The sequence below is a fragment of the Vicugna pacos genome, chromosome 1 (genome assembly GCF_048564905.1).
Source record: "Vicugna pacos chromosome 1, VicPac4, whole genome shotgun sequence".
In the NCBI taxonomy this organism is placed as follows: domain Eukaryota; kingdom Metazoa; phylum Chordata; class Mammalia; order Artiodactyla; family Camelidae; genus Vicugna; species Vicugna pacos.
In genome coordinates, this window is record NC_132987.1 from 20,588,538 (window position 1) to 20,614,905 (window position 26,368).

General features: G+C 43.2%; 1 protein-coding gene across 1 annotated transcript in view; it reads left to right on the forward strand.

The window, feature by feature from the left end:
• Positions 1 to 15,312, forward strand: part of ATP1B3 (ATPase Na+/K+ transporting subunit beta 3) — a 37,825-nt gene extending 22,513 nt beyond the window's left edge. The window contains exons 4-7 of the mRNA XM_072958476.1: positions 5,196 to 5,380; positions 7,850 to 7,900; positions 12,276 to 12,362; positions 14,636 to 15,312. Coding sequence (XP_072814577.1) covers positions 5,196 to 5,380; positions 7,850 to 7,900; positions 12,276 to 12,362; positions 14,636 to 14,806 — 494 coding nt within the window. The 3' untranslated portion in view covers positions 14,807 to 15,312. The remainder of the gene's footprint in view (positions 1 to 5,195; positions 5,381 to 7,849; positions 7,901 to 12,275; positions 12,363 to 14,635) is intronic.
• Positions 15,313 to 26,368: the final 11,056 nt, after the last annotated feature.

The following is a 26,368-nucleotide window of genomic DNA, read 5'->3' on the forward strand; positions in this document are numbered from 1 at the left end:
TGCATTGAAATGAAAAGTACTTGACTAATAGAGCAAAACTATATTATAAAATAATGCCTCTAAGTATTTGGGTCTTTAGATCCAATTTAGTGTTTATGGTGGTGGGTGCAAAGAATGGTGGTTATCATTTTTAAAAAAAAGTCTTTATCAGTTGTGAGTTTTTTGGAGTTAACTGGCTTATAATAGCCATCCTGGCCCAGTTTTCCCTTCTGTTTTGCTTGGCTTAACTCCGTGGTATTAACATTCACACAAATAATCATCAGTGTCCTGACCTCTTGGTTCTTGATCGCCTCAGCTCTTCCTCAGCCACCCTCACCTGCAGTTGCCCTGAGAACACGTGGGACTCCATTGCCAAGATCGCTGATGGGGCTACCCCAAGATGACCTCCTTTCCTTGTTTCACTTGCCCTCACTATTCTTCTACCTCATTGGGACTTCCTGTTCACTGACCCTTTTGTTTTATCCCAGCCCCCTGACTCACCCCCAGCTTCCCTTCTTGTCAAGCTTATCAGTCCCATAGTTTTTCATTTCTTTTTTTTTTTTAGAGAGGGATGGTAATTAGGTCTACTTATTTATTTTTTATAGGAGATACTGGGGATTGAACTCAGGACCTCATGCATGCTAAGCATGCACTCTGCCACCTGAGCTATAACCCCCCCTCCATTTCATTTTTAATTTTGCCAGTACTCTAAAACCCCTTGCCTCCCAGTCCCTTTGTCATAAACTTGCAAATGGATGGGGCCATATGATGCTCTTACTTGAAACCATTTAATTCCTGGATGGAGCTCTTCCTTTGCACCTGACCTGGAGGACTGATTAGCATTGTGAGTACTTGATCACCTCCCTCAAATGGACCTGATCCACTCCCTGGCAAACCCTGGATTTCCCTGGATAATTCTTTGAAGGGATTATTGCCAACCTCTACTCAAGCCTATAGCTCCTTTTCCCCCTTAACTCACTTTCTTCACGTAACCTGGTTTCCTACTTCAAGAGCAAACAGAAACACTTGGTGGAAACTCCCTCTGTTTTCTCACTACCAGTGAAACACACCTTCAGTTGCAGCCATTGTCTGACATCCTCCTGCTCTGACCAGAGGAGCTACCCTTATCTCACCTGAGGCCCCCTGTCCCTGTCATCCTTTGCATCTCATCCCCTCTCACTGTCTCAGGAATATTTTCTGATTGCAGGTCCTTCTCACATATGTTTAGCATCATGCCTTTATAGGATCCTTTCTGTCAACATGCAGACATCCTCAACTGTCTCCTATCTCAAGTCAAACACTTCTTGATCCCACATCTTCTACTGGCTACCTTCCTGAAGCTCTTTCCCACTTACTATTTGAATAACTCATAGATGTTTTTGTGAGAGTATAATCCATGGTTTAAAAACCAAATAGTAAAGAAAGGTCTGTGGTAAAAACAGTAGTTCCCTGCCCTACTCCTTGCTAGCTGCAGTCCTGTTAATAATTTATTCAACAAATATATTTTGAGGGGCTTTTTTGTGTCATGCACTCTTCTAATTTCTATCCATGAACAAATGAGAAATTTCATGGAATTTTTATAATCCAGTGGGGTATTAGAATGTAGTTAGTGCTGTGGAGGAAAGTAATACAGAGAAGGGTGGTAGGAAGAGTTCAGAGGGTTGCGGTTTTAAGCAGGGTGGTTTGGGAAGGCCTCATTGAAAGGGAGTGTTGAGGAAAGACCTGAAGAGGAAGGAACTAGCCATGAAACTGTCCAGCAGTAGGTGCCCAGGCCCTGAGGCTTACCATGTCCAGTGTGTTCAAGGTTCATCAAGGAAGCCAGAGGGGCTGGGTGGAGTAAGTGGGGAGAGAACAGTAGGGGACTGAGGTCAGGGAGTTAAAGGAGGACCGATTTTGCAGGACTTAGAGGCCTTTGTTGAGTTCTTTGACTTTCATAGTGACCAAGATGGAGGTTCTTAAGCAGAGAGTAACATCATCTCACTCAAAAATTTGTAAAGGGTCACTTAGGCTGCTTTTTGAGACTTGACTATAGGGGGAACCAGGGGAGCTAGTTTGGAGGGTGTTAGAGTCCAGATGAGTGGAGGTAGTGTCTTGGCAAGGTCGGGAGCAGTGGAGGCTGTGAGAAATTGTGTGATTCTGGATGCATTTCCAGTAGGAAATACCTTCATGTTTTTTACCTTTTTCTTACTGTATTTTTCTTCTATGTCTTTATTATATTTTTCTGATGGTTCTTGATTTATCACTTTTATGCATTGTCTTTACTTCCTGCCATGTTAGAAGAGAACTTAGCTCACATGACTCAGACCTTTCCCTAGTGTCAGTTTGAAGGTAATTGAGTTACTATTTTTAGTCTCATTTTTGGGTGCCTTGTTGTATTTTGTCTTTGCGACCTGTTCTATCATCTGTAGAGACTGTCCTCTGACTCCTTTATTTGTACCCTTGGTTACTTTTGGATTGGATTCACCTGTTTCTTGGCTCCTGCCTTTTTTTCTGAATTTACTCCCTAGTTTTGATGGCATATTCTCAAGTAACTTTATAAGAAAAAGATATATGAATAATATTCCGTTATATATATTATTACTACTATAGTATTTGCAGAATGAAGTCTTGCTGTCTGTGACAACTTGGATGGATCTTGAGGGCCTGATGCTAAGTGACGTGATGCTAAGACAAAGACAAAGACATGATCTCACTTATATGTGGAATATAAGAAACAAAGCAAAACAAAACAAAAACCAAGCTCACAGAACAGATTGGTGGTTGACAGGGGCAGGGGTTGGGCGTTGTACGAAATGATGAAGGGGAGTCAAAAGGTACAAACTTCCAATTATAAAATCTAACGTGCAGCATGGTGGCTGTGGTTAGTAATACTGGATTGCATATTTGAAATTTGCTAAGAGAGCAGGTCTTAAAAGTCTTCATCACAAGGAAAACATTTTGTAGCTTTATATGGGGACAGCTGTTAACAGACTTATAGTAATCATTTCACAATGTATACAAATGTTCAGTCATTCATTGTGTTGTACACCTGAAATGAATATAATGTTACATGTGGGTTATATCACAGTTTAAAAAAATTGAAGTTAAACAGATACATGAAATGTAAATTTTTAGTCCTTTTATTTCTGAATGTGACCTAATTCTGTTTTTATTGTTCATAGTTTAGCTATGAAGTTGAATAGGACTTTAGTTCCTTTGTGTTTGCCTTTTTCTTCTCTGCAAAATTGGTTTTTTGTCTGTTTTTTAAATATTCTAAAATTTTAGCGTTCTAAAAGTTCTGTATACTGGTGTCAGTTTCTAAAACATCACTTTGCTGGAAACTTGTTGAGATCTTTCAGGATGAAGACTTGGGTTCTCTAGTTGAGGAAAATTATCTTCTATTATTACTTGAAAATTCCCTCACCTCAGCTTTCTGATTCTCTTGCTGGAACTATTCATTAGTCATTGGATATTGGATCTCTTGTTTTTCTCTTATTTTCTGTTTTTACTTTATTATGATGATGCTTTACTTAATTACTTAATTTAATGTTTGAACCCCTACTCCCTCTTTTTCGAAACTTTCAGTTGTCATTGTTCTTAGAAATGCCTTTCTCATGTTTAAAAGATACAGTCTCTTGTTAAGAGATACATTATTTTCTCTTTTTCCTTTTTCCTCTAGATACTAAGTACAATTTCAAGTTTTATTTTGTTTAGTTTATCTCTTTCAGATCTTCCCTACCCTCCCCCGCACCTTTTTTTTCCTCTTTTTTTTTTTTTTTTTTGATGGAGGGAATTAGGTTGGTTGGTTTGTTTGTTTTATAATGAAAGGACTGGGGATTGAACCCAGGACCTCTTGCTTGCTAGGCACATGCTCTACCACTGAGCTGTTGTTCCCTTTCCCCTTCCACCTTTCTTTCTCTTATGTTAGGCTTTCCTCAGGAGTATGGGGCTCTTTGATTACACTCTCTGGGTCAGTGGTCTTTCCATTCCCATTGTGCCCTGGATGAGTGGTCTTCATTCTGACCACTCGTCATCCAACTCTTGTAATTAGAGCAGTTTTGTGTAGAAGTGAAAGTTGACATCATAGAAAAATGGTCCCTGATGAACTGGCCTCTAGCAGCAGGGGATATGCGGGAAAAGCCCTTGGGGGAAACTGGTGTAGGCCTTGAGTGTTTCCTGCAAAATGACCTTATGGTTGTGCCACGAAAGTCAAAAGGAAGTGATGAATTTCATAAGGTGCTATTCTGTTGTGAAAGTTTCCCCCATCCCCCCATCCCAATACCTGAGTCACTCTTGGCTTTCACAGGGGTACATAGTCCCCATGATATTCTAATTTTTGATAAATTTAAGATGAAACCAAAAATTTTGACAAAGTTTTCCCAAGGGAAGGATCCACACTTCCTTTTAAATGCATTTACTTTTGGTTCCTGTTTGGGTTGAATTCATTTTAGGTGGCCTCTTTCTGGTTTCAGTTACACCCACACATCCACAGTTCTTACTGAGACATTGTGGCACCCTGTCTTACCTGTTTATTAGTGAGTGTCTTTCAGTAGCCCAAACTCACCGAGGCAGGGACCACAGCAGACTTGCTCACTGTAGTGCCACTTGTCCACACTGTTCTAGTACACAGCACATTTCTAAAAACCATTGTATATGTCTCACTCTTCTTTCTTTCCCATCTTCAAGTTGTAATCCTCGAGTCTATCTCGTGACCTCCATCTCTGCTGAAAACACCCTTCTGTAAGCTAACATTAACTCACACGTCCCCCTTTACCTCTCAGCTCCGTGCACCCCCTGTAGTGTGGGCTGCCATAGCCCTGTGTGTCTTCAGGCCCTGCTGTTATGATTTTATACTTAACACCTGTCTTCCCCACTACACCGTAAGCTCCATAAGGGAAAGACTCTGATGCCCTTGTCCTCACCTTTGTATCTTTTGGGCCAAGAGCATCAAGGGCATTCAGATAATGCTGTAGCTATGGCTGGTGCCACCTAATGGTGGCAAAAGAAATTGATATGTAATCCAGTTCTGTATCATTGAAGTGCGGTACAGTGCAGAGCACTAGACATCTGTTAGAAGTTAAAGGAACAAACTTAACATTCTTTCCCTAAAATTATCCAGTAATTAGCGTTGCTGTTTTTGTCTTTGAAGAATATTATCCAAAGGATGATATATTTCTGGTTGTGTTTAAGGTCCTTTCTTGGCTGATTTATACATACATATATGTTTCCTTTTTTAGCATATGACTTAGAAGAACAGAAGAATCTCACAGTTTGTACTGATGGAAAACTGAATGAACAGAAGGGTCCAGTTTACGTTGCATGTCCGTTTCCTCGTGCCTTACTTGAAGCATGCAGTGGTGTGGATGACCCCGACTTCGGCTACTCCAAAGGAAGCCCTTGTATTCTTGTGAAAATGAACAGGGTATGTACATATTTTATTGCTGCTGCTGCTTTTTTCTAATCTCCTCTATTAAGAAGCTGGCAGCTATTTATTAAATGCTGTCTCACCTAGGGGTAGCTTGTGTAAAAGGCTAGCAGTGATACTGACCTTTGAAAAATTAATACAGAAAAAAAAGTTGGTTCATAAATTAGTCATGGATTAGAGAGGAAAACAACTTTAGCTTTTTCCTTTTGGAACTAGCCATGTGCACTTAAGCATGGATCAGTGCTTCAGGGGTCTGGTGTTCTGGTGGTCACGCCCACAGCGTCATTGTATTAATGGGCAGTGCTCATCTTTGCATCCTGTGTGGTAATTTAAAATCCCACAGCAAATCCATAAAGTTTTGTCTTGCTTAACCTTCTCTGGATTAGTAGCAAAGCATATTTTTATAGTATATGTCTATGTAATTAAATAGTGAAAAAACAAGTGGAATTGTGTTAAAATGAGCTCAGCAGTTTTACTGTATGGTCTAGAGGAGGTGCCTGAACTGTATCACCATTAGCACATCAAGAAGCTAATGTTCTCTGCGTCTAAGTAGTAATGTCTTGGGGTCATTGTGCAAGGGAAGGTGCTTCCCTTGTGTCATGAAGTGTCCCCAACCCTGCCCCTTGCTGCTCTGTAGATGTATTGCAGAGTTGTATTCTTGTACAGTTAACCTGTTGAGGCCTGCAAGGTCTGCCTTGAAGAGGGAGGTCATTCCTGGTCATTTACTCAGAGAAAAGGCAGTTTCCTAAACAGACTCCATCCTCTCCTCCCCCACCCCCCACCATTAGGTTCTGATTATGCCATAGCACTCTAGGGGATCATTCTGAAACATTGCCTGATACATAGTGCCCAATAAATGATGAGTGGGATGTTGTAGTAAGAGCAAGAATTAAGGTTAACAAAGTGGAGATGGAGCTGAAGACTAGGTAGACAGGGAAGTAGGAGCAAGTGAACAGCTGTTTCAAGGAGATGCCTATTCTTTCCCCAGAAATGCTGTGGAAGCTTCTATAATAAATAGAAATGGGTTTTCATAATCCACACGAGATGGTCCTCGTAGTCATATACAGTTATCTCTCGGTATCTGTGGGGGATTGGTTCCAGGACCACTAAGGATAGCAAAATCTGGGGGTGTTCAAGGCCCCTATATAAAATGGTGTAGTATTTGCATATAACCTACACACATCCTCCCATACACTTAAAATCATCTCTAGACTACTTATAATACCTAATTCAATATAGCAAATTTAAGTTTTGCTTCTTTAGAACTTCTGGAATTTTTTCCCCTGAATGTTTTTGATCCAGTGTTGGTAGACTTCGCAGATGTGGAACCTGTAAATAGGGAGGGCCAACTGTACTGTAAAACTAGGTGATCCAGCTTGTTAAGATGATTAAATGTATTCTTTTTAACAGGATTAAATCCATGTAATACTCCTGGGAGTATCTTCACAACACCTAGATTGATAGAAAAATCTATTTCCAGTGTAAAGGCAAGAGAAGTTCCAGTGCCTTCTCCCTTAGGACCAGTCCTCTGTTTATATTCTTTGTCAGTATGTCCTTTAAATGTTGAGGGTCTGAGATTATTGTTGCTGATAAGGACAGACCTTTATAGGTGTGGCAGGAAGACATCAGGCACAGGGAAATCAGTGATGAGATGTTACCCACATTTGTAGGCAGGGCATTTAGTCCCGGTAGAGTTTGTTCCAAAGTCATTACAAGGGCAGGGATAGTTACTGCTCCTGAAGTTATTATTTAGGTTGCAACAGTATTTGTCTTTTGGGAGGAGTATTTATATTTTACAGGCATTCACATGTAAGATGCACGTAAGATCAAAATGCTAGAAAGTCCTCTCACAAAATAAATAAATATGTTATCATTCATACAGAGTTAGTTATGTCGTTAGTTATATCAACTGCTTACACACTAAGTAGCCTCATTACATAGAACTGAATGACGCTGAGAGTCTTAAAATGGGATTCTTCCAATGTATGCGTTTTGTAGAACAGATAGATTTGAAATATGGTGGGGCTCTGTGGAAGCCTTATGGAAACATGTGGTAGGGTTGTGACCAACTATATTTTCATGAAGACCAGTTAAACATTAAACTACCTCTGCAGTTCTTATTTTCATTAATGATTTGTTCATATATACAATGAAATTTAAAAGTTTCTGTTTGTTTTCTGTTTTAAGGGTAGCAAAGTGCAATACTCTGTTTTGGTCAATTCTTGGGTAACTGATTTATTTTCTAAATTGCCCCAGTTTATAATAAGATGGCTAATTGGTAGAGATTATTGTCTTGAAAAGCCCATTCTAATCCTCTAAAATAAAATTAAGTGGCAGATATAACGGGGTTTTAATACAGTGTTAGTAGTCATCTCAGCCCTTCCATCCCTGGTCCCCAGCAATAAAGGAAGAGGTTCTGTGTATACATTTGTGATGTTTCAATTAATCAGTTTTTCTTTACCATAGATAATTGGATTAAAGCCTCAAGGAGAACCAAGGATAGAATGTATTTTGAAGGTTAGTATTCAGAAAATAATCCAATTTCTGTTAAAGCTTTGGTGTGTCTTAAGAGTTCTTTAAAAGTCCAACGAGATTAGTCATCTTTTTTCCTTCCCTGTCACATTTCCCAAGTCCATTGTATTGCCATTCTTACAAGACAAGAACTCCACCAACCTTACCAGCCTGGGGGGTAGTAGCCCCTCTCTGTTTGCTATTGATAATTCAAAAAGACTTGTTTTCCATGTGCATTTGATTTCATATATTTGGCCTTTGTATTTAGATATACCATGTTTCATTGATTCTGAGATTCACTTTTTTTTTTTCTGGCTTAGTAACACTGAAATTGGGGTTGGCCTTATAATTCATAGTGTCTTAATGGTGTATAAGAGTTTTTCTTTCTTAATAGTACATAGATCAGTTATATCCATGGCATCTGAGATTTAATGAAACATGATACGTTTTCCTTAGAGTAGAGGCATTATTTTGGTCTCCTATCCTTACTTTATTTTTTCCAGAGTGCTGTGCAGTTTTCATTTCATAATTTCTTTTGTTTTCTCTCCATGCTGCAAAGTGCAACTAAGACAGATATGTAAATGATGGGTAAGAGTTCTTAGGAGAGACTGTTAAATTGTACATTCCTAATTTTATTGTTGTGTGAAATACTAGCATTCTAACTCAGTTATATGTTAGAAATATCTTACTTGAAATGTTATGTTGAAATCACTTCTAAAGTTGTCTGTGAAAAAAAAAAAACCCAGCTGTAATTCCTTTTAACTGTGAATGGATTTCTCACTTAGCCAGGATCTTCTTGCTGGGTGGTTCTCGAATCTGGTCATGCGTCAGAATCACTTGGAGGGCTTATTGGGTCCCAGTCCCGCAGTTTCTGACTCAGTAGGTCTGGTGTGAGGCCCCGAAACTTGCATTTCTCACTGAAGTTTCTGCTGATGCTGCGGGTCTGGGACCCACACTTTTGAGAACTCCCACTTCAGAGTATCCTTATTCATTTATGTGGAGTATTTATTCACTGTTTAGTGTAGAATAAAAAGCCAGGAAGTTTGTGGTTCTCATCTGAGTCGAAGTATGCATGTAGGATCATAGACAATTCACTTTATCTCCTTATGCCATAGTTAGCTCAGCAGGAAACTTGGATAAAAAAACAGAATCTCACTTAAAACCAGATGCTATGTCTAAGGCGAGTTTTTCTTGGTATACAAATCCTTCTAAAAATCTAGTGAGCATCTAGTGTTACCTTTTTAAGACAGAAGAAAACATTACGGCCACAAGACAGATTTAGAAAAGTATAACGCTGAGATCCCCCTTGCTTGCAAGTCTTTCCAGTAGAAAGTTCCCGAGGCTGGACACAAGGCTTCAGCCAGGTGGAAGTGGTGGTTTTATGCCAGTATCCTGTGTGCAGGAGATTTTGCCTCTGCATGTGAGCAGACCCCTGAGATACTCTTGAAACAGTGGGTCTATGGAGCCAACACCACCAAGAAAGGAAACATACACACATGAATTTTGCAGAAGGGCAAAAGCTTTCTTCTCCTAAGGTTTCCATTCTGTAAGCCTTTGGCGGGTATAAACAACTCCATGTAACTCTTCCCTTGAGATTTCAGATGGATTTTTCTCCTTGTTTATCCATTATGTATCCTTTACTTCTAGAATAGTTGGGGGAAATGCTAATGAAATTTCTGGACTTGGATTTCGGTTTCTGTCCCTTTTGTTGTGAAGAGTTATGTGGAAAGTACAGAAAATGACCAAAATAGATGGGGGTTTTGTTTTATTTAGTTGTGGAATATTTTTGTTTTTAGAAAAACGTGAAATGGGAAGAAATGTTCATAAAACATTGCATTTTACTCCCAGGCTAGTCGCAAAGGAGTAATCAGGTGGGATCTATAAAAGTTTAGAGACGCGGCTCTGAACAGACGGAAACGTGCTGTGTGTCTTTACCATGCTGTTTTCCATTAGGTTTGCCTATATCAGGTGTTCTTTACTGTAAATTCTTTAGTTGAATTACTTTTTATGTAATGCATTTGTCTTTTATTTTGTCTTGCATCCTTAACTTTGATCTGCTTTAATTGCTTTTATACAAGTTAAGAGTCCTGGAAACATTAGAACGTTGATGACAGAGCATGCTCTTAAAGGTGGCCTTTAATTTTAAAGAATGGTTCTTGCAAAAGATGTAACACTCATATGTATGAATTTTTTCCAGTATTTTATCTTCTTAAAAAATAAACTTTATTTAAGAAAAATTAGAAAAATGCAGAAGGAAAATTATAGGTCAATACTACCCAGAGATTACCACTGCTTAGAACATTTGGTTTATATTTTTCAAGTCATTTACAGGTGATGACTGTATAAAAGAAACAAAATACATTAAATTTAAAACTTTATTTTGTTTTCAGTGGAACTTAGTGAGTGCTAATAGGCTCTGGACTTAGTTCATAGTTTCCAATATCATCATTTGTATTGTGTAGAAAACTGTGATGTGTAGTTTTGCCCTAAAATATCTCATCATTTTCAGATATGCATTTTATTATTTTGCAATTTCCAAATGTTTATTTTCACAGAAGGTATAAAACACAAGTTTAAGTAAAAGCCTGCCCACGTTATGGTCTAGGTACAAGCCGAGAGAGCCTTTAATTGAGCGTGTGACCTTAACTCGGAGCCTCCATTCCCCTCGCTGTGGTTGATCGCATGCACTTAAGGGTTGTTTGGCCCAAATGAGTAGATATCAGTTGAGTGTGGTATCTGCTGAAGTACACCCTGAAGTGCTCTGAACTGTAGCCCAGAGAAGACCAGTTAAGGGGAACGTCTCTGTGTTGCTGTGAACTGAGCTCAATATATTAAGGGAAAGTAGGTTACACAAAAGTAATTAATGTAAAAAAGCTCTTACATGTAAGTGATTATTGTTTTCTCTCCTAAATGAATGCTATTTTAGACTTACAACTTTTTAAAATTAAGGAGTACAAACATAGGGTGATGTCCGAATAGTGATTGACAGTGGCTCCTGCAGTTTGTCTTGGCCTTGCTGTCTCCTGTTCTTTTCTCATGTCTGTGACCTGGACTGTTGGGATGTGCCCTCTTTGTGGGTGTCATCACTCTGTGCTGTCTTTCCTGACTCACTTGTCCACGTGCTCCTTCATGAGAGCTAAGTGAAGTAAGCGGAGAGTAGGGCTTCCCTTACAGGAGAGTCTTAGTTTTGCTATAGTGTTTATGTTTGCTTTCAAAAACAGACATTAGTTTATTCAAAACTGGAGTTCAAGCATTTAGTAATGTTTTGTTTTAAATTAGTGTTAGTAAAGTTGCCACTGATTTTAATTATTGTTCCTCTGTTACCTACTCAGTGTGTGTTAAACTTAGTCATTAATATTAGGCCTATTGAGAATGTGTTACATGAGAGTTCGCATAAATTGTTTACATTTCAAGAATACTAGATTTGTATATGTTTCATCACGCTTATCAGTTTTTTGGAGATGTAGTTGATACAGTATTACATATAAGTTACAGGTGTACATCAGTGATTCATTATTTTTAAAGATTATACTCTATAGTTATTGTAAAATATTGGCTATAATTTCTGTGCTGTACAATATATTCTTTTAGCCTTTTTATTTTATACATGGTAGTTTGTACCTTTTAACCCCCTTGTCCTCCCCTTCCCTCTCCCCACAGGTAATCACTAGTTCATTTCCTATATCTGAGAGTCTGTTTCTTTGGTTACATCAGTTTTTTAAGTACGTGGAATGTAACTGCAGTAGTCATATAATACTTTTAATTGCTTTACGTATGGCCATAGAATACTTCAAGGGAAATGTGTTATTTAAATTGGTTAAGAAGGATATTTCTTCGAATACTTTAAATTTTCCCTAACAGTTTTTGTTAGCTGTATCATAATTTCTCCTTCTGGTTACAGTTATCATGGTTGTTAATCAAGTGAAACTTTTGGTCCTGCTGCCTCCCAGGCCCGAGTGGTACATTCTAGGTTGGGGAGGCTATTCCTTTCCAGTCTGGAAGCACAATATTTCATTCATTTTAGGGATACGTTGGTCCCTAACCTACTGGTGCATTCCTGCTGTCAGGCTGGAGAACTGGCATTTGGTAGTTGGAAGGCAGATAAGATTTTACAGACAGTACATGAGTAGATCTAGCTGTAAGTTAAAAGGGATTGTCAAGGAAAAGTGTATAGGATATATCAGGAAATCAGCATAGCTTGTGTCAAAGGTTTTAAATCACCATGAGTAAGTCTCTTTTCAAAAATACACTTGTAATTATTGCATTTGGAGCAACATTGTAGTTTCTCCATACTGTCCATAATTGATACTGCTTTAATAAAAATGCTTTTTAAAAAACTTTTCTGTGACCTAAATAAGATTTCTTTTGCTTTCAACTTCAGAGTGAAAAAACAACAGTTCTAGCCACTTACCCTCCCAATGGAAACATAGACTTAAAATATTTTCCGTATTATGGAAAGAAACTGCATGTAAGTATTTAGAAGTTCTTAAGTGGTTGTGACTCTTGGGAAATTGGCATATCTGTATTAAAATGTCAGTTGTCTGGGTTAGGTAGACGTGTGTAACTTGTGCATCATCTCTTCTGGTTTTTAAGTACAAATGGTGATGGCAAACGGAGACTCCAGATCTACAGCTGAAAACACAAAACTCAAGTAGATTTTAAAGGACGATTATTTTCAAAATACTATTTTCTCTTTCATTACTTAAGAGTGTGCTTATTTGAAGAACACTGACACCAGAAATTGACACATTGTAATTTACTATACTTCAATTTAAAAAAATTTTAAAAACTAAAAGAATATAGGGAAGTAGTAAAGAAATAAAAAAGCTCAATACCCAGAGACAACTGTATTGTAGTGTAATTTCTTCCATATTTTTTCTTTAAGAATATGTATGTAAATAGTATTTTATATACATACTTTTAAAACTTTTTATTTTGAAATTATTTGAAACTTAAAGTGGCTAGAATAGTACAAAGAATTCCTACAGACCCTTTGCCTGGATTTCCCAGTGTTACTATTTTACTTCATTTGTCTTGCCAGTCTCCATTTACATGCAACCCCTGAACCATTGGCACTAAGTTATAAACATGATACCTCTTTATACTAAATACATTAAATGCTCTTAACATTAAATTTCCTAAAAATAAGGACTTTATCGTATATAATCATACAGTTATCAAAGGAAATTAACATTGATAACTCTATTGTAATTATCCAATCTACAGCCCTTGTTGAAATTTCACCAGTTCTAGTAATGTCCTTTATTGCAAACGAAAAAGTGTTTTTCTGATCCAGGTGTTACACTGTTGCATCTTTAGTCACCTATAGCCTGAAACATCTCAGCCTGTCTGTTTCAGGCCCTTGTACTCTTCAGAGATGAGTATGGGCCCTTTTGGGGGCTCATTTTGTTGTTTTATATTCTTCAATTTGAGTTTATCTGATGTTTTTCATGAATAAGTGTAGGTTGTACATTTTTGGCAAAAATGCCTCAGAAGAAATGTTAAATTCTTTTCAGAATAGCGTATCAGGAGAGATGTGTTGAGTGGTCCCATTAATGGTGATGTTAACCTCGAACACTTGGTTGTGGTGGTGTCAGCCAGGTTTCTCCACTGTACGGTTTTTCTTTTTCTTTTTTTCCTTTGTAATCAATAAGTATCATATTGGGAGAATAGTTTGAGAGTCTATAAAATTGTTTCTCCTATAGCTTTAGCATTTGTTGATTCTTTCCTGAATTAGTTCCAATAGAATTGTTCCCAAATGTTTTTTTCTGACTCTGTCTTTCCTTTTTCCATTTACTACTTGGCATTCCTCTATAAGGAAGCACTTTTCCTTCTCCACCATTTATTTATATGAGTATATTCTCATGGATTTTTATTTAATTCAGGGGTTATAATAATTTATTTTGGTGCTCAAATTGTCCCTGATTTGGCTGGTGGGAGACCTTCAGGCTGGCTCTGGTTCCTGTGTCCTTTTGACATGCTCCTGTGCTTTTTATAGCATTTCTTTACTTTCTGGCACGACAATGTTCCAGGTTCATTCCCTGCCTCAAGCCCTGGAATCAGCCCCTAGTTCCTTTTAGTGAAGAATTGTGTTTAGAAACCACAGTGATGACAAAACAATTATGAGTTTATTTGTACCAAGTTACACAGCAACCATTAGTAAGGATATGAGAGACCTAAGAAGGAACATAACCAGTAAGGTAGATCTTCTGCATGTTCATCAAACATACTAATAGATAGATAATACGATATATATCCTTGGCAAGCAGACCTGGAATGGTCACAAAAGTTTATTAAAAAATGCATCCTAAAGTTTCATAAAATAGAAATATGTTACAGTACATTCTGATCACAATGCAGTAAAACTAGAAATTATTAAATGGGCCCTTCCATAAAAGGAGGAGGTGGAAATTTTCTATTGTAAACAACTCTTGGGTTAAGGGAAAAACTCAAACCAAGATTATAGAATATCTAAAAAATAATAATGAAACACAACATAATCACGGAATACATTTAAAGCAGTGCCAAGAGGAAAATTCAGTCATAAACACTTTCATCAATAAAAATTAAAGTGAAAATTAATATCCAGCTAAGGGAAAAAAGGTTGAGGATAGAAAATAATAGATCTAGTTAATAAATTAAAATCTTGTTTTTAATTTTACCAAAAAACCCAACTCCTTGATAAAATGTAGATAAAGTTACTGTAGAATTTGAATTAATGTATTTTCCTTTATCTGCCAGGTGAACTATCTACAGCCACTAGTTGCTGTCCAGGTCACCTTTGAAACTAACAATGCCATAAATGAAGCCACAGTTGAGTGCAAGATTGATGGATCACCCAACCTAAAAAACCAGGATGATCGCGACAAGTTTTTAGGACGAGTTGCATTCAAAATCACCGCACGTCCATAGTAGGAATTACAGTATCTCCACAGAGTAAATGTTGTGTTGTCTGTCTTCATTTTGTATCAGCTGGACCTGTCATTCCAGAATTATGAGACCACCTTGGAGAAAGGTGGAGTGGTACATGACACTGGGGTAACATCACAACGTGCTTCCAGATCATAGTGTTCAGTGTCGTCCGAAGTAACTGCCTGTTGCCTCTGCTGCCTTTTGAACCATGTTGAACCCTGTACAGTCACTAGATGGGGACTGTGAGCACCTGGTTCTGAACATGGAGGATGGGGAGGTCTTGTCCAGTTTTTATGTGGTTTAATTGCCAAGTGTCTAAAGCTTAATGTGCTGTGCTATGTAAATATTTTATAGATTTAACACTGGTTAACTGTCATACTTTGATGCCAGCAAAGTTTTAGGGGATAAAATGATACCTGGCCAACATCTAATGACTTTATAGCCGCAAGAAATGTGGTGTGTGAAGAAATTCTGTAGAAGGAAAATAAAAATGGATTTGAAAGGTTGTCTTGGGTTTTTTGTAAAATTATTTTTTACATACTGAATCAGCCTGTGGGTCTTTTTGACTAAGAGTATAACGTTTTTCTTGCAAAATATGTAAAAACAAAACAGAAAAAAAATGGGATTATTTTTAGTGCTGGGACTAAATATTTTAAAGTATTAAGATTAAAGTATATTACACTATAGATTAAAAACAACGTTTTTAGGTTAGCCAGTAGGAATATGCACCTGATTTTTTATGAAATGAAATTCTTAAGATTTAAATTGTACAATAGTTTGTGAAACTTATTACTGCTTTTATTTAGCAGACTGTGGATCCTAATAAAAATACAGATTAAGAAATATAAAACCTTTGAACTCATTCAAAACATCAAACCAAACTGTAGTTTTACTTCAGTATTCTTTGATTAGTGTCGTGACATACATCCTCCTTCAGTCTAAGGTGTTTGGCATGGTTCTTTTCACAACGTGAGCTACTTTCTCTGTTGAGAAAGGTGTGTATCCCATGTGATCTCTGTTTTTTTTTAAAGTCTATTTTTTATTGTTACTTTTCTCCTTAAAAAAAAAATATATATATATATTCTTGAGGTTTTCTTTGTATTATTGCAAGCCAGGACAAGGGGACCCGACCCAGCTGTCTTGGGAACGGCTGTCTGGAGAAAACATGCATGTTCCAGTGGCCTTGGCTGACCAGAAGGGCCTCCGTGGCCCAGGGCAGCCCCCACACTCCGGTAGTGGGCACTCAGCTGTCTTTGCAGACCTGCTTACTGCTCTGTCACTAAGATCTTGGTGATAACAGATTTTCATTTTAGCAGTCTCCTTTGCAAGTGAAAAGAATGATTCTTGGAGTTGTTAAAGCAGACCTTTTCCTTGATTTTTTTTCTCTCCCCTGTCCCTGGTGCTCAAGTGGCGTCATGGGCTGCAACTAGGACAGCACTTCAGTTGGCCCAGTGTAACCAGGTCCTCAGTAGCTGTCAGCTTTTGCCTCCTGTGAAATCCATATTATTGAATATCTGGTTAAATTTGTGTTTTTGTATCTTTTGAAGTGTAGTGTGGATGGAATTTCTGTTTTAATAAGCTTAGGTAAAAGCAAACTAGTTCTCAGGACATGTAACAAGAATTGAGAGATCCACGATGGGTGAGTGGGTTTTGGAGGGTAATTTAAAAGAGGTACACATTTGTGCCTCCTTGGTTCTGAAGGTTGTGTGTGGCTCAGCCCCTGACAGCCGTGACTGGAGCTCACCTACCCAACTCTTCCCGACTCTGTTTTGTACTGAAATTAGGGGAGTTTAGCAACTTTATCACAAACCTGCTGTGGGCCAGGTAATGAGATGCCAGACTTTGAGGGTGAAGAAAGAAAAAGCCATGGTCTCTTGAAGATCTTAAACTAGGAGGGAGCAGCTCTGAGACGGATTTGTCAACAGGATGCAATGCAGGTGCGTGTGAGGGGCCGAGAAGGCGGGGAGGCCGGGTTATTCCAGAGGTTGCTGGAGACTGGGGAGGGGCGGGGTCTGTGTGGAGCCCAGTGAAGAGGCTGACTAGGAATGAAGGGGGCTCTGGACGTTCTTTGGGTCTGCGTTTCTGCTACATTTCAAGTTTTCCTCAGAACTTCTCTGGGCATCTTGTTAACACATAGATTCTGATTCCATAGGAGAGATTCTGTACACTCAGCAACCACGTAAGCGATGCCTGGCTGCTCGGTCACAGACCACAGTTCAAATAGCAAGGGACAGAGGACTCAAGACAACCAGCCACGCACCCTCAGCGGTCGAGTCTGGCACTAGATGGACTACCGGATGGAAAAGATTCAACTGTTGGTTGACTTTTGCTGATATTTAAAATTCAGCAGGTATGTTCTATTTCTAGCTCCAAGAAAATTATGGCTTATATCTCCAAGCTTTTTTTTCTGTTTTTAATACAAACGAACTCTCATTTTGATCACTTATGTGGATGGGAGGGAGCAAATTACTGTGGAGTTCAATCTGTCCCACTTTGGACACACAGGCCCTCAGCCTTAGACTGTCAGAGTGTCTCTTAGTCAGGTTTTTTGTACAAGATACTCTGTACCTCGAATGTGTGTCGTTTGTCCTGTAGCATAAGCCCTGTTGTCCTTTCTTAGTGGAAACCCCCCGTGCGTGCAGCGATGAGATACGGGAGGCTGGCCTGCCCTCTTTGCAAAATCCAAATGTAATAGGACCACCTGTGAAGAGGACTTCCCAGGTTGTGTGTGGAGTCTGCCAAAAGAGGGACGTTCAGGTGGAACTCGAGGTCAGTCATGGTGGAAGGAGAGGGAGAGGAATCGGCGTGAAATCCTGATTTGCATCTGACTGCTGAGAAGCCTTCGGCCTTCTGAGCCAACTTGTAGGAGAGTTTCCAAGGGCTCCCCCTCCCTTTGGGCTGGCAGATTTTCCTGCCAGTGTTTCCTTCCTGGGTCTGGAAACAGTGTGTAACTACGGTTTTGCTGCTATGTTGGAGGACTGTTTATCGCTCAGAGAGGGGCGGGGTAGGAAAGGAGCTGAAAGTCTCTTGGCCGCCTACAGCCTTGTGCAGCGGGTTTGTATGGAAGGCGGGGGTCACAGATACGTGAATTTGAAGTACCCAGTCCACGTGGAGTTTTTTCTTGCTTTAATAAAGTTGTCAGGTTGGAGTTTAAAGAAGGCTGAGCAGAGTTTTGTAGCTCCATCAGTTCCCGCACGGAAGGGCTGTGTTTTGAGCAGTGAGTCTTGGTGTGTGCCTCCTGAGGCCGGCCCACGGGGTAGCTGGTGCCACAGAGGGAACCTGTTCCCAGGAGGGCTTCCTTCACGCTTGCGGTCACAGAGATCGGTCAGTGCTTTGCAAACAAACCGATTTCTTCACATCCGAGACTTGTCCTTCAAGTGAGTCCCTTGAGAACTTTTCAGGAATGGTTTTTGGATTTGCTTACAGGAGCGTGGGGCAGTATTTGACCACTGTTAGAAGTGGCAGGATTTGTCCATCGAGGATGGACTTGCTTTTTAGAAACAATCAGAATTCACTAGGGAGTCAAGATGGCAAGGGCTGGTATGAAAAACATCGCCTAGATTGGTAAGAGAATGTCTCCTAACCCATGCTTAGATTACTTGTGTGGCCTGGGGATGACTCAGAAGGGCCTTCATAAGAATGAATTGGATTTGACTGGTAACCAAGCAGCTAGTGACAGGCTAGCATTAGTTCTGGATTTGCTTGAAGACGAGGCCACTCTATCCACTCAAATAGGAGTCTGTTTGGAATTGGAAGAGTATGCAGTCCTGCTGGTGGCAAAAGACCCTGGGAAAGCCAGGAGGCAGAGCTGCTGGCTCAGGTGAACCTGGGATGGTACCAAGCTCCCTGAGAACTCTACTGCCACACACGCTTCCGGTGCCCCTTCTGTCTGCAGGTCAGAGCCTCCAGTCTCTAATGCTAGAGCCCAAGGGCAGTGAGGGCTGCCACGAAGTGGCAGGGTGGATGCCGAACTTTTTTTGGCATTAGCCTCGTTTCTTGTGATCCTTCCCTCTGGGTGGCTGAGAGCGGCTGGGGAAGGTGTGAAAAGGGTGGACTTTCTGCAGAATTATGTGCGTCCTCAAATAAGGGCTCTCCTGGTTGGGGAGGGAATTGAGATGTGTTGAGGGACTGTATGGCAGGGTGGAGGGTGGTCAGTGGTGCCTGGGATGAAAGTGAGGGCCAGGGAGGAGGGACTGATGAGGTGTGGCAGGTGAAGAGGCTGACGGAGATGGCCACTGATTCAGCTAGCGTGCTCCTTGCCAGCACCCCCTTTCTCTCAGCTGAACAGGAGGTCAGCTTCTGGAGGCCACCAGCTTGGAGGTGAAGGGAACCCACCTCATCAACAAAGACAACTCTGTAAAGTTGCTGGCAGTTAATGGGAAGGAATGGATTCATTCGTTAAAAAATATATATTGAGCGCCCAGTGTGTGCCAGGCACTGTGTGCTAGGACCTTGGGACACACTGGGGGGTGAAAACGACCCCTGCCCCGTGGCGCCGACAGTAGACGGGCAACTACAGGAAGCCCAAAAGTGCTTCTCGTAGGCTCTGTGCGTGGCGGCATCCCCTCTGCTCTTCCAGGAGGTGATGGCCTCTGGCCGCCAGTGCCGAGGCCAGGGTGGGTTGGTCCACACGCTGTGCTTCCCTCAGCCGCCCGTGCTCAGCAGGTCTGGGGAGCCTCTTTCTGAGGAGACATGTTGAAACTGACTTCCAATGGCTTTAACTCTGAAGCCGCTCAGAAAGCTGGCAGTACCATGTCTGCACACACAGTCCTCAGGACCCTTGCCTCTGAGACAAAGGATTGTAGAAGATTCTGTCAGATCCTTAGCAGATAGCTCCAGTGGACAAGAGGGTTAGCCTGTGTAGCATGCAGAATTTTAAAAATCCCTATTGGAAAAGAACATTGTGATGCTGATCGTTGTGTTGCAAGTCTAAGAAACTTATTAGGGTTTAAAAGTAGTCCAAGGGCTCCTTGAAAACCTCACCAATGGTACTTAGACTGTAATCTGGATCCCTCAGAGAAGCAGCTCTGTCCCAAAATCCATCTGAGGAAGTTTGTTAATGAGGCATTTTAAGTAAAGCGGTTCCCTAACAGACCCGAAGCATTAGCCACATCCGGGGAGCCCAGCCTCTGTGACAGCTTTACTAGAAGAACCCCAGCTAGTGATTTTCTCCTGTGTTCAAACTGCAGGTGCACACAGCGGCCCCCAGCCCATTTCCCCCTTACAGTCTGAATGGGTTTCCGTGATGAGCCTTGTGACTAGGGGTGGCCCGGGCCGCACAGGAGCTGGGCACAGCCTGTCCTCTGGGCCGCGTGCAGGCACACCCAGTCCGATCTTCTAGAGGATGGCTTGGCACCGTTTTCACCTCTCTCCACGTACTAAAGCGCCATCTTTTGTGTGTCTCATAATTGCTCTGAAATGAGTGGTCCTCTGAGGCAGCACACGACTGTCCCCCACCTGCCAGGAGGGTGCCTCTGTCCATTGCCTCTGTGCCTGCCTGCTGTGTTCTCAGGCCTGTCCAGGCAGCGGCCCTTCTCTGTTCTATCTAGACCTGATCATTTGTGCTGTTTTGTGATGCCGGATTAGCAAATCTGTGCAGTGTGTATTTTTTTCTAAGCCCAGAAGCCTGACCTCTGGGTCCTTTGGTCTCCTCCCCTCTGACCTAGCGCCACCTGTGACGTCCAACTGTCCCTGCACTTGTTATTTATCAGGCTGACTTCTGGCCGTATTCACTTTGCCCCTGTTCCTGAGGGATTTTGCTCAGAAGTTAACATTTCTGCACAGGAATTCATAGTTTACCCTGAAATGCCTGTGACGCAGGGAGTGCAGAGGTGAGGCTGTCGTTCTGTAAGGATGGAGACTAGTCCAGCCTGGGACCCTCTGACTTTTTAGTGGAGCCACACTAGAAATTCAGGTGCTGCAGACCTGCTGGCCCATGAATTCCAGCATTGCAGTGCGCTATGGAAAAGTATGTGTATTTTTATCAGCGCCTGATCTGCCACCACTGTGTTTAACTTCAGAGCAGTACCTGAAAACAGTGCTGCTCTGGGATGCAAATGCTTTTGCTTTTAAGTGGGTCTTCTCCAGCAAGGCTGCTCTGGGTGAGTGGGGGTGTTCGTGGTCTCTGCCTGCCCCGACTCACTCCTGCCAGGCCTGGTCACCCACCGCCCCTGGAGTTCCACACCTCAGTCCACGCGGTCCCAGTGGGGTGCCACACAGACCTGTTTCCCAGACCAAGCTCATCTGCATGCCCTTCCCAGCCACACGGGTTGGACCAGGCCGGTCCACAGAGAGTGAACCCTGGGCCAGGAGAAGCACTGACCCCTGGGCTAGAGGACCGGAGGGCAGCGAGTAATCCTGCAGCTGTGGGGGACCCATGCTACCACCAACCTGGGAGAGCTTGTCTGAGAAGGAAACCCATAGGGTCGAGAGGTGGGCAGGGAGGCCAACACAGGAGACTGGTGGGCACAGTCGTGCCACCTTCAGACACTGCCTATGGGGACCTCATTTTCGAAAAGACATGGCCCTCCCTGGGAGAGACTGTGGAAGGAGGAAAGGGCTCTGTCTAGGCCTTAGTCTTTCTTTGCTGTGCAACTATCCCAACTAAAATTGCACAGACCTCAAAACTGGACCCCAAACTCACCTTCCCCTGGCTTCTCGCAACTAACTCTGTGCCTGATGACAGACAGCCTGTTTGACCTGGACTTCTTTGTAAAAACTAAGCCTTACACTTACCAGATTTGAAAAGACTCCCAGGAGGGGACCAGGGCGATTCTGATTTATCCTTAAGAGCACAACTTGGAGTTAGGCTGCTTGCCTTCTGTCCTTTCTGTGCCCCTTGCTTGAGCTGTGTGGTCTTGGACAACAATAACCTCTCTGTTTTTCAGTTTTTGTGTGTAAAGTACGGCTAAGTGCTTTGAATAGTGCCTGGCAATTAGTGCGAGCTATCTTAGCTACCTATTACTACTGTTTCAGAAGGCTCATCATTTAGGAACAAGTGATTCCTCTCTCCCCTCCTGTGCATCTGCCCTGGCTCCAGGAGTCCCTGGCCTGGGTGCATCCCTACACTCACCACCGTGGGCATCAGTCTGGAGCCAGTGCACCTGCTTTTCATTTTCAGCCTGGGAGACTTGCTCAGGGTTTGTGGCAGTTCCCTGGGGTAGTGGAGAAGCATCTTGCCCTGTCAAATACTGGTCACTGGTCACTAGTCAACATACAAATGACTAAAAGTTCTGCCCTAAGAGAGGTGCCTCCCTGGCCTGTGAAGACATCTGTGAGTGCAGAGGTTAGGAAAACGGGCTTGAGCCTGGCCCGGGAGGCCTTCTTCAGTGGCCTTCCCAGTGCATGTTCTTGGGCTGGGTTCACCTTTTAAACCGGGCATTTCAAACATGACTGTCTGAACTCAAGGGTGGGGGGAGTGTTTGACATGCCCTTCAGAACTCAGGCCTGGACCGGTGGCCTGAGCCCCGTGTTGGTCCCTCTGGCATTTAATCCTTTCCTTCCTTGGATACAGAGGTTGGGTGGTGGGTGCTCTCTGGCTGGAACTCTCTCTTTGCAAGTGATCTGGTTTCTTCATGACCTGGGGATGGTCACTCACCTTCTCTGTTGCTCAGGCTCCTCCTGGGGAGATGCTACTGATAAATTCACATGAAAGCAGCTGGCGGTGTCATGGACTTCTTGATGTAGTGCCTACTCATCTGTCTTTGCATAAACAGCTCAATCCTTCCCATGCTTGCTGGCTTCTCTGGGCAAGTGTTCTCTTGTTAACAGCTGCCCACACTCAAGAATGAAAAAGTCAGTGGCTGCGGGTTGGAGCATGTGTGTCAGCGGCGGCAGTGGAAAGACAGGTCCTCGCCTCGGGGCGGGGTACGGGATGAAGCCGCTGTTTCTGAATTTGAAACACGGACCATACTGATTTGGGACTTAGTTATCAAAGATGTGTAGCCCTAGTCTCTCCGTGGTCTCTTCCTGGCTCATAGAAAGTGAACCCCCAACCTTCCTAATGGGGAGAGAAGGGGTGCGGCTGCAGGGCCGGGGCTGGTTGGAGACGCAGTCAGGTGGGTGCTAGGAGGGCTCGCCCAGACACGGTGACTGAGGTCTGGGCCCCTAGGCTTCCTCCCCAGGAGGCCATGTTGTTCTTGCATCAGCTTATTTCTACCCCGAGTCACTTCCTAAGCCAGACAGATGTCTCTCTCTTTTCTCCATCTCCCTTGACTCTCTTGACTCAATCCAGCACAACATAGGGTGATGAAGGGCCAGGCTTTCCAGCCGACCCAGGCTTTGGCCAGAGCATCCATGCTGAAGGTTAGAGCGACATTTGGTTATTCAAACAAAAAGGTCAACATGAAGACTGAGTAGTGCACTTACTCATTCATTCATTTATTCATTCAGTAAAGCTAAGAACCAGTCATTCCATGCCAGCTACTGTACCAGGCCCTGAATTTACAAAGATGAAAGTCCATATATAACAAGTTCCTGATTGTAGGTTACTTTCAGAGAATTTCTAATTTCTGAGAAACAGGTTTTCACTGGGTCCCCTCACACTGACAGTGAAGCTTGAGGATTCCTGAGTGGGGTGGGCGCTGGCCCGTGCGCCGCAGTGACCTCCCTCCCTCCCTCCTTGTCCGTGTGAGTGAGTGTCCCAGCCATGGTGGTCCCAAATATCCCCAGCCACCCACAGTGTCTGTGCCTCTAGGCATGTGTGACACACACACACACACACACACACAGAGTCTTGTCTGGGGGAGGAAGACAAATCAAGGTATGCAAAGTACACTCCCTACTTTCCCTGCTGACAGCATCACCACTTAAACACTTGCTGAGAAAGGTAACAGACTGGCAGCTGCACAGTGCGCTCTAATACTGCCTGTTGAACATGACAAAAGCCTACAGAAAAATTGGAATCTTGTTAAGGATTATGCATGGGAATTCTTTTATGGGATCTGGATTGATTGTGTGTGTGTGTGTGTGTGTGTGTGTGTGTGTGTGTGTGTGTGTAAAGAAATGGCAACTAAAATTTCTCAAATGGCAGCTCATCCAGCGTCATCAAAGGAGTAGATTGTGTTACTGGCTTGTCTCGTCAGCCCGTTGACTGTCCCCAGTAGGACTTTCACTCACGCAGGGACTCCCAGCGCAGCAGTTGGTATTTGTTAAGTGTTTGTTACAAACAAGCCCAGACAGAGCACACCAGCACCACGCGGGAGGCTGTGCGCCTGCTCTCCAGCTGCAGCCTGATGCTCCCTCGGCAACTGGAGCCAGAAGCAGCGCCTCCGAGGCCCACAGAGCTAATGATGTGTGGGTGTTGCAGTCTTTCATTTCTGTGCTTGTTGTGCTCATGGTATTCCTCCCCAAACTTTTTTCTCCCATCTGTTCTTTGTCTGTCCTTTGTCATGATGACTGGGAGTGGTCCCAGCCTGCCCTAGCAGGCACCGACCTCCCGGGCCTCTCCCGGGCCTAACCCTGGCCTTGCCGCTTGCTCAAGCTTTTGCCCTCCAGGCTCTGAGAAGCCTTTCAGAGGGGTTCAGGGTGGGTAGGACAAGGGAAGGCGTGGGGAACTCTGCCTGCGCATTTCCTTGGCCAGGCCTGTCTTTAACCCACACAATCAATGTGTAGGCACGTTTCCTGGCGCAGGCCCAACAGGGAGGTACCAGCTGCGCTGATACCGATCCTTAAGCAAGAGGTTTTAGAAATGTCTTTGGAGAAGCCGGCTGTGGAAGCCCTGGAGCAGGTGCTGTCCGTTCACAGGCGCTGTCTGTCTTTGAAGACAGACTCCTCCCCCGCCAAAGCACTCCATCCAGGAATCCAGGTGAGGAGGCCAGAGCCCAGGACTTTGAAGCTGCCTGCCTGCCTGCTGTGCCCTGCTGCCCGGGGCTGAGTCAACACCACGCCCTGACCTGCCCGCTGCCTGCCCCAGGTGGGAGGACGTGGGGGACGCTAACCCCCCATGACCTGCGGTTTGATGGTCTACATCTTACGTGCCTTTAATCTTTAGACATGTGACAGTGTCCACTCTTCTGGTTTTTGTTCTTAAAAATAACTTCCACAAGTATTTTTTTGAAATAAAAACCTATCATTCTTGTTCCCATCTTTAATTGTTAATAGTGATTTATAAACTAAGGTTTTTGATAAAACTTGTGGAGACGGTTCATCTTTTAGGTGATTGCAGGATGCGGGAAGCCCTCCATGCAGAGGAGCCCAGCACAGTTCCAGTGACAAAATGGCCTGGTCCGCGTGGCACGGACCCACCACACAGCTCCTGGACCTTCTAAAAACACCTTCTGCAAAAAGCATTTTTTGTTGTATTCAGATGGAAGATCCTATAATACACACCTTTGTTAACTGGAGGCTCAAAAATCAAGTCTTTACTAGCAGAAAAGGGACCTGAAAATAATTCCTGTGGAGATGATACCTTGCAGGGCCATCATTTTTGGGCTTTAATGCTCCCTCTTCTCAGGATTTCTAATTCAGTTCTGGCTTTTGGGGGCCACAGCCAAGTGCTCGGGCATGAGGACAAATCTGACCTCAGTGTGGCAGGCGGCGTAGTCCCCGAGGCCCTTGAGCAAGGCAGGAGACCGGCAAGAAGGAAGGAGGTGGCGCGGGCGCTGCGCCCCAGGGGCAAGAATACCAGGAAATGATTTGCATGAAAGTGAAAGAGGTTCTGACAAAGTGTATTTTGCATTAACGGGGACTGGTCTCACCCACCCTGATACAAACAGGCCTGCCTTTACCACAGAGCATCTTATACTCTGCAATTTCCCGAAAGCAAGTTTCAGCAAGAAGCTGGAAAGGCCTCTCTGGAAGAAAGCCGAGCTGGCAGTGAGCGGTGGCCCCGGACCCTTGGCGGGTGTCCCCAGTGAGAACACACGGGGCCCTCTTCCCGGGCAGGAGCGCGGGGAAGCTTGGAGGTGTCTTCGGGCGTAAGCAGCAGTAAGAGCCAGCGCTCACACAGGGAAGACAGAGATGGAAGCAGCCTGGGACTACAGAAGCAGTTCGTCCGTCCAAACAGGTATGGGCCAAAAGTAGCTTCTGGAAGTAGGAACCGAAAAAGGCAAGTGGGTTGTCAGATGAGCTGTCTTCCCAAGACGACGCTCTTATCTGAGGCTGGCTTCTCTCTGATGTTCTGTGACCTCAGCAGAGTCCAGCTCAGCAGGCAGCTGGGCGCTGAAGTAAACTCCGTGGGCTCTGTGTACATCCTCCCCGGTCAGCAGTGTGGCCAGTGGCCATGCTGACTGCCACCAACGACACCCCCAACAGTCATTCACAACATCCCCGTGGCCACAAGAGCAAAAGCATTTTCTCATGGCCAATAATGATCTGGTGGCTACTCACATGGGTCCTTGGATACACTGACAAATGGGCCCAAGAAGTACTAAGTAAGGATGCTGGTGTGGAATGTCCGGTGTGGTAGAGGGGTACCAGAGCCCTCTCCCTCACCCCAGGGCCCCCTGGAGTGCTGAGCCCGAGCGGGTGTCATGCCCCCTCCACACCACCATCCTCACTTGGCCTGCTGGATTCAAGGGAGAGCCTTCAAGGGAAGATGCCTTTCTTCCCTAACACTAACAT